General features: G+C 44.1%; 1 protein-coding gene across 1 annotated transcript; it reads right to left on the bottom strand.

The window, feature by feature from the left end:
* Positions 1 to 2,377: 2,377 nt before the first annotated feature.
* Positions 2,378 to 4,153, bottom strand: CCIN (calicin; the record flags this gene model as incomplete). The annotated part of the gene is made up of 1 exon (XM_083352146.1): positions 2,378 to 4,153. The coding sequence occupies one exon, from the start codon at positions 4,151 to 4,153 to the stop codon at positions 2,378 to 2,380; it is 1,776 nt and encodes a 591-aa protein (XP_083208272.1).
* Between the last annotated feature and the right edge of the window lie 4,633 nt (positions 4,154 to 8,786).

Here is an 8,786-nt window from a genome sequence, read left to right as displayed (position 1 = left end):
GCTTGAAACTCAACATTAAGAAAACCAAGATCATGGCATCTGGCCCTCTCAATTCCTGGCAAATAGATGGGGAAGAAGTGGAGGTAGTGACAGATTTTATTTTCCTGGGTTTCAAGATCACCGCAGATGGGGACAGCAAATTAAAAGACGCTTGCTCCTTGGGAGGAAAGCTATGGCAAAAAAATTAATTTTGTATTTTCATGTTCTTTTTTAGTTTTTATTGTTGTGAGCCGCCCTGAGTCCTTAGGGAGAAGGGCGGCATATAAATATAATCAATCAATCAAATCTAGACAGCATACTAAAAAGCAGAGACATCACCCTGTCAACAAAAGTGTGTATAGTCAATGCCATGATTTTCCCAGTTGCAATGTATAGCTGTGAAAGTTGGACCATAAGAAAGGTTGAGCGCCAAAGAATTGAGGCCTTTGAACTATGGTGCTGGAGAAGACTCCTGCCAGTCCCTTGGACAAGGCATTCAAACCGGTCAGTCCTAGAGGAGATCAACCCTGACTGCTCTTTAGAAGGCCAGATCCTGGAAACTCAAACACTTAATGAGAAGGAAGAACTCACTGGAGAAGAGCCTAATGCTCGGAAAGATTGAAGGCAATAGAAGAAGGGGACGACAGAGAACGAGGTGGCTGGATGGAGTCACTAAAGCAGTAGGTATGAGCTTAATTGGACTCCAGAAGATGGTAGAGGACAGGAAGGCCTGGAGGAAAGTTGTCTGTGGGGTCGCTATGGGTTGGACACAACTTCGCAACTAACAACAACAAATGGATTTACAAACTTCTTTGTCTACTTTACTACTTACTACCTGAGGACCGATAGGGACGCGGTGGCTCAGTGGGTTAGGACGCTGAGCTTGTCGATCAGATGGTTGGCAGTTTGGCGGGTCGAATCCCGAGTGCCGCGTAACAGAGTGAGCATCTGTTACTCATCCCAGCTTCTGCCAACCTAGCAGTTCAAAAGCACATAAAAATGCAAGTAGAAAAATAGGGACCACTACGGTGGGAAGGTAACAGCGTTCCGTGCACCTTTGGCGCCTAGTCATGCCGGCCACATGACCATGGAGACGTCCTCGGACAAGCGCTGGCTCTTCAGCTTTGAAACGGAGATGAGCACCGGCCCCTAGAGTTGGAAACGACTAGCACAAATGTGCGGGGGAACCTTTACCTTTACCTTACCTGAGGACCAACTAAATGCTACTGTCAAATAACAATTATTTTACTGCAACAGCAGCAACAGCTTTCATTCCAAGTGCCTCTTTTTGAAAAAATGGCTCCTCTATTCTCCAAATCCTCTGTGGGAGACAATTACTATGAACCAATTGTTTTCCTTTCTTTGGTTGCAAAGGCAATGTGTGCAGGAAGAGATTGCTAAAGAAAATTGACCACAGGTTTTACTTTTCTTTAAAACTACTGTATATATTTTGTAACAAAGATAGAATTGAAAGTAGGGCATAACTGAGGATGAAAAATAAGTAACTTTTTAAATGCTGCTGAATTCAACTGAATTCAATTCAACTCTCAGTATTTCTTAACCAGGGACAATGTTGGCTGGGACGCTGGAAGAAAACAATATGTGGATAGCTAAAGGTTTTCCACTGTTGTTGATTTTTTATGATTTTTGTGAATAGCTCTGCTAACTGGGTAGAAGAACACTTAATATTGCATCTTTTAAATCTGTGTTAGGAAAAGAGACGATGGTCATTTTTGTTTCCATACAGAACATAGGAGTCTTGGTGCTTGAGAACATGTAAATCTAAATCACAACACATTTAGAAGGTAAGTATTATTGCTGCTTCTTTGAACCTGTAACAAAATAGTTAATATTTCTGGACTTTAGAACTTGCCACTGCAATCATTCCAAAGTCTTAATGCTTCTTCCCAGAGATTAGGACGTAAAAATGTGCACTGGTCACTGTTGTGCAATTTCGCATAGACAGGGTTTTAGATGAACCATGCAGTGTAGGTCAGGTGAGAAGGTATAGTAAAGGCCCTCTGCCTTGCCTCTTGTGTCTAAGCAAGCTGGCATCTAGTTTTTAATCCACTGTTTTGAAAAATGTTTAAATATATTGGCTCAGCCAATCTCAATGTATACATGGTTGTACTTTGACGATAAAGGTTCATTCATTCATATTTTATATAAAATCACAGAATGAAACATTTTTAACTACTATATTAGTATTGCATATGATCTCTAGCTGATTATTTTGTGCCTCTAACCCTGGATAAGTGCCATATCCCCCTCCTGTATTCTCATCCTAATTACATTGACATATTATGATAAGGGTATAAAAGGAAGTGTCCATCTGTGTATCTGTAAACTGCATTGTCAGTCTTTATTGCTACAGATTATTTCATTTTGATTTCACAAATTAATTGACTACAGTTTTTTGGAGGACCTTGCATGGCAACTTAGCCATGCAGCAAGCAGGACAATCAAGAGCTTCTGGAGGCTCAGCTAAAGTCTTCCATTCCCCATTGCTTTGGTCTAACATATAGGCTTGCCGATTGATAGAATACTCCTCTGGACGTTTGTCACCGGGACAAATAAGTCCACCACATACAAACACTTTGTTATTCCCAATAGAACACACTGCATGTGACAGATCCAGACTATAGTTATTTGGCAGTAGAGGCACAGGGCTTGAGGTTTTGCTAACTGTAATCTTCTGCAGATTTATTTCCATGCTCTCTTTGTGGCTCTGTATACTCAGAATGTTCTCATGTGGAAACGACAACAAGGGCTTATGATTGAATTGAATGGGAAAAGTGATATACTGGACCACATTCCTGGTCTCAGTGTCAAAGCAATCTAGCATGCCTACTCGTGAGAAGCGCCCATTTACCAGACATCTCCCTGTCACAATGTAAATAGACTTGTCTCCCTTGGTGATGAGTGCCGTTGCATCCATAGGTATACTCATTTTCCCAGCAAGAGTCCATTTCTCTTTGCCTTCGTCGTACTTGTAGATACTGGAAATATACTTTCTTGGGGCTGTACTGCCTCCTATAGAGTACACTGCACCTCCACAAGTCACCATGGTATGGAAAACAAGGCCAACTGGTAGATCTGGAAGTTTGATCCATGTGTTGGTATCCATATCGTACTTCCAGGCAGTCTTCAGCCCAGAGATCTGCTCAGTAGTTCCTCCAGAGACATAAATGAATTTCCCCAATGAAGTTGCACTGAGTGCGGCTGCTCTGTAAGGCATTTCTGTGAGTTTCATCCAAATATTCTCTCCAATTATATAGGCAAACACTTCGTTGTTGAATTTACCCTGCTCCTTTTGTCCACCTAAGATTACTACTGAGTCCACTAGTGCCCCTTTCCTTTGTTGAAGCATCAAACTTTGAGGATTTCCGTGTTTACGTTCACTCAGCACAGCCTCTATCCGGGATAGAGGTCCAGTGTGGTCTGCAAAGAGCAGCACTTCCCGACAGCCTGCGAGTAGCGTCTTGGTAGAAACTGCTGTTAAACGTACATAGGCAAAGCACTTTTTAAAATGCTTCTCCCTTTCATTCTTTTTATATTTTATCCACTGAAGGAGAGCAAGAAAGATCTGATCTTCATTTTGCACATGAAGATTCTCCTCTTTAAGCAATCTGCTGAAGACATGATAAGGGCATTGCATAAATTCTGATATGCCCTGAGGCCCTACCCAATAATGAAAGTTGTCTCGTATCCCATCATAGGCAGCATTTCTTATCTCCTTCAGGTCATATGTGGTGGCTGTCAGAATGTACTGGATGCAGTTCTCCATTTTGAGGGACCGGAGGAGGAAGTCAGAGCAGTGACTTCTTAAAGTTTGGGAACTGAAGTACTTGGCTCCCTTCAGCAGTTCCTCCACATTCTTCTCTGAAATCACAATCCTCCCAGTATAGAAGTAATCAAGCAACTCCTCCATTAAGGCAGGGCTCAGGAATTTCGCATCAATGATAATAAAGAGTTCGTCATCTGCTTTCATATCATTGCTGGATATCAAACTCTTTATATGGGAAGACATAGCTGCTAAGACATTGAGGTGGGCATAGAAGACAGTCTGGTCCACGCTGAGAGCCACATCACAAAATTCCTTGTTCTTTCTTTGTTTGTTAAGGGCCTGTATCAGAAAACTGTTGTGGTTCTTTTCTGTAAACTGCATCTTCATGTTTAGCTGGGTCAAGGTTGTCTGAAGCTGAGGATGATGGTAAAAGGATAGATTCTGTTGGCTTGAAAACCTCACTTTGAGTGCAGTGGAGTGATGTCAGTAGATGTAGATACCAGGTCACAATTACCTGTGACCTATACTGAACAGTTTTTTGACATTTGTAAAAGGTTCTGCACAGCATTTGGATAATATACGAATGTTATTCCAGATCCAGTATGGATACACTCACTATCTGTCAGTGACTTCCTAAAGAAGCTGAGCCTTTTCTTTCTCACTGTGGCTGTGAGGTCTCAGGAAAATAAGAGCTAACAAGTACACCAAGGACACTCACTACAGATCAGAACCTCTTCCTACTTCAAAGCTGAATACTGGTCACCTCCAGCTTTGCTTCAGAAAGAAAAATAATACTTATAATCAGAGGGTAAATTTCTTACATCACCTAGAAAAGTTTTCCTCAGTTTGATTTTTTTTGGCATGTTTGGATCACAAATGTCACAATTCCCAGTCATTTTGGATTGTAATTTGACTAATTAATCTGATTTTTCCTTTTCCTAAAGGGGAAACAGGGCAGAAAGAGCAGTAAAATAACAAACAAAACAGTTAAATTAAATTCTGAAAACATTCAAATAATTCAAAGAACTTGGCTGCAGAACTGTTAAATAAGATAATGTTTTGTGCTTGGGAAAAATACAGAAGACCCACACACTATATCCTGTAATTGTAGACATCATCTGAAGATTAGAAATATATCTTTTCATTATAACATTCTCAGTGTATCAGCCTATTTTAATAACAAATTATAGTAATTGTTATGTAGAACAGGTACTTCTAAATATTCTTTTTTCATTTGCGATGATGATGAATTTAACCATTTATGGCTTCAAAAGATTTGGACCAACCTTTTCAATTATTTGTGGAAAATTGATAATTTTTCAGATTTTCAACCTAGGCATATTACGGTCTTGTTATGTTCATTGGATAATACATGCAGCATCAGTTTTGATTTCTAAATACTCAAGAAAAAACACATATAAGCACATTGCACTAGCAGAATCGGTAGATGGATAACTGTCTGGATCTAACTACCTCAGAAAGGATTGCAGCTGGTGTTCTGGGTGCAGTGTTGTTTGGGCTTGGAAGTTCAGCAGAGCGAAACCTGGTTAAATACTTTGATAAAAGACCAGCAGGAATTCCAGGGCTGTAAATTAGAATGAGAGTTTTTTTAAAAAAAAAAATCCCAGAGGATAACAGTAAACAATTCATTGTACTTTCTACCACACTGAGGAGAATTTCACTTAGTCTTTTACAGCAGATTATCTCTTCACAAGTCAAAAACATTTGTTTTCCTGTCACAATTGCTAAATCAAAGGCTCTTTTCTAAGAACTCTGACTTTGCAGAGTGAACAATGGGGATTCCCAGATTAAATAACTGCTGACTTGCCTCCTAAATCTTTCAGTAACTTTTCTGCCTTTACCATTTTTGTGTGTTTTTTTATTACCTCCAAGTCTTTTGCTTCTATTAGCCCTGGTGGTCTTTAGCTCCCCCAGCTAGTTTTCATTCATTACGTTTAAACCAGATTGGTATCACAGGCTTGGAACTCTGCTGTTTTACTAGCAATTAGTTTTAAGATGCAACAAATGAGCAATGCTTTCAGAGCCTCTTTTTCTGACATACGGTAATTGTTCCGTAAAACCAGCATATTTTAATCCACAGAATGTTTGTTATGTATTTACTAAATGTGAATGTTAGTAAATGATTTTTTTTATTATTTACCATCACTATTACTACTAATTGATTAAATTTGCATCCTCAATGATTCTTAAATTTTAGAATTCTACTTCCCAAAATAGGGACAATTAAAAACATCTGCTTTCAATGCAATATTTTGAATGGATGTCTGTTTGAACAGTAAATTATTTTGTTATGTAGAATAAATATTACTTTGAAAATTCAGAAAATAAATTTGTTTTGCTTTACATCTCTTTGTCCTGTTTTTAATTTAATTTAATTTAATTTAATAACATTTATATACCGCCCTTCTCCCTGAGGACTCAGGGCGGTTCACAGGGCAGAATAAAATACCAAATACAAACATTAAAAAAAAGATTAAACGGTTGCCCTAGTTAAAACAATAGGAGTACAATTCTAAAAACCCCAGGGTAAAATTAAGAGACCAAAGATAAAACAACCCCACCGATCCCCATCAGGCTAGGCCAGCTTGTACAAACAAAAACGTCTTGAGATCGCGACGAAAGGAGCGAAGATCGGGCGCCATCCGGAGCTCTACCGGTAGCTGATTCCACAGCTCCGGAGCGCCCACAGAGAAGGATCTCCCCCTGGGGGCCACCAATCGACATTCTCTGATCGGTGGTACCCTGAGGAGGCCCTCTCTGTGGGAACACACAGGGCGCAGGGAGCTTGATGCCGGCAGCAGATGTTCCCTAAGGTACTCCGGCCCCATGCCATGGAGGGCTTTAAACACCGTTACCAGTACCTTGAATCTCACCCGGAAGACAACTGGCAACCAATGCAGCTCACGGAGCAGAGGTGTAACGTGGGAGTATCGGGAGACTCCCAACACAACTCTCGCGGCTGCATTCTGTACCAGTTGGAGCTTCCGGGTGGTCCTCAAGGGCAGCCCCATGTAGAGAGCGTTGCAGTAGTCCAGACGAGAGGACACGCGCGCATGAGTGACCGTGCACAAATCATCCCGGCTAAGATAGGGCTGCAACTGGCGCACCAGGCGAACCTGGGTGAAGGCCCCCCTAGTCACAGCTCCTATATGGTCTTCCAAGGTGAGCCGTGAATCTAGGAGGACTCCCAAGTTGCGAGCCCTATCTATGGGGGGTAATAGTTCACCCCCCATAGCCAGAGGTGGAATGTCCGAATAGACCCGGGATGAAGGGATGCAAAGCCACTCAGTCTTGTCGGGGTTGAGTTGAAGTCTGTTCCTCCCCATCCAGACCCGAACCGCCTCCAGGCAACGGGACATCACGTTGAGGGCATCACTGGGGTGGTTTGGGGTCGAAAAGAAAAGTTGGGTATCATCAGCGTACTGATGATACCCAACTCCAAAGCCACGAATGATCTCACCCAGCGGTTTCATGTAGATGTTGAACAGGAGAGGCGAGAGGACCGACCCCTGAGGAACTCCACAAATGAGAGACCTCGCGGTCGACCTCTGCCCCCCTGCCAACACCGACTGCGAACGTCCCTGGAGATAGGAGGAGAACCACTGTAAAACTGTGCCTCCCACTCCCAGTCCCCTGAGACGCCGCAGCAAGATACCATGGTCGATGGTATCGAAAGCCGCCGAGAGGTCTAATAGGACTAGAACAGAGGAATGCCCCCTGTCCCGAGCCCTCCAGAGATCATTCACCAGCGCGACCAATGCCGTCTCCGTGCTGTACCCGGGCCTGAAACCCGATTGGTAGGGGTCTAGATAATCCGCTTCATCCAGGACCAGAGGGAGCTGATGCGCCACCACACTCTCAACAACCTTCGCAAGAAAGCGAAGGTTGGAGACAGGACGAAAGTTGTTCAATACAGCTGGGTCCAAGGCAGGCTTCTTGAGGAGAGGCCTCACCACCGCCTCCTTCAAGACGGCGGGGAAGATACCCTCACTCAGAGAAGCCGATATAACTGCCTGGAACCAGCTGCGTGTCCTCTCCCGGGCTGCATAGACCAGCCAGGAAGGGCACGGGTCCAATAAACATGTGGTGGTGCTCAGCCTCCCCATGATCCTGTCCACTTCCTCCGGAGTCACAATCAAACTCCTCCCAGGTGATATCGACAAGACCGCCCGTGTCCTGATCGTCAGACTCTGCCCAGTCAGAGTCCAGACCGGTCCGAATCCGAGCGATTTTGTCCGACAGATGTTGGTTAAACTCCTCGGCACGACCCTGCAAGGGATCCTCCCTCACCTCCTGATTTAGGAGGGAGCGAGTCACCCTAAACAGGGCGGGCGGGCGATTATCTGCGGACGCGATAAGGGTGGCGAAGTGGTTAGACCTCGCCTCCCTTATCGCAGCGAGATAAGACCTAATGTAGGCTCTTAGTCGCAATCGGTCGGATTCGGATCGGCTGGACCTCCAACCGCTCTCTAGGCCCCGTCTATGACGCTTCATCTCCCGGAGCTCCGCAGAGAACCATGGAGCTCGACGGGATCTGCACCGGGTCAGGGGCCGCAGGGGTACAACTCGGTCAAGAGCCTCAGTGGCCGTCCTTTCCCAGGCTTCCACTAAGGCATCTGCCGAGCTGTGAGCAAGGGAGGCAGGTGGGGACCCCAGCGCCGCCTGGAACCTCTGGGGATCCATTAAGCGTCTGGGGCGGTACCATTTAATTGGTTCCAAACACCCACGGCGGGGGGTGGCAAAACGGAAGACCAGCCGCAGGAGATGATGATCGGTCCATGACAGGGGCATAATAGTTGGAGAGCCCCCACCAAGATCATCTAACCACCGTCCAGACAAGAAAACTAGGTCAAGGGTGTGGCCTCCTTCATGAGTCGGTCCCAAAATTACTTGTGTCAGGTCCATGGCCGTCATGGAAGCCATGAACTCCCGAGCCAACTCAGATGATCCTCCCAGCGATGGTAGGTTGAAGTCCCCCAAAACTATAAGTTTCGGGAAC

Source organism: Vipera ursinii (assembly GCF_947247035.1).
Source record: "Vipera ursinii genome assembly, chromosome: 2".
NCBI lineage: Eukaryota > Metazoa > Chordata > Lepidosauria > Squamata > Viperidae > Vipera > Vipera ursinii.
The sequence above is the reverse complement of the archived record's forward strand: the minus strand, read 5'-3'. Positions and strand labels throughout refer to the sequence as shown.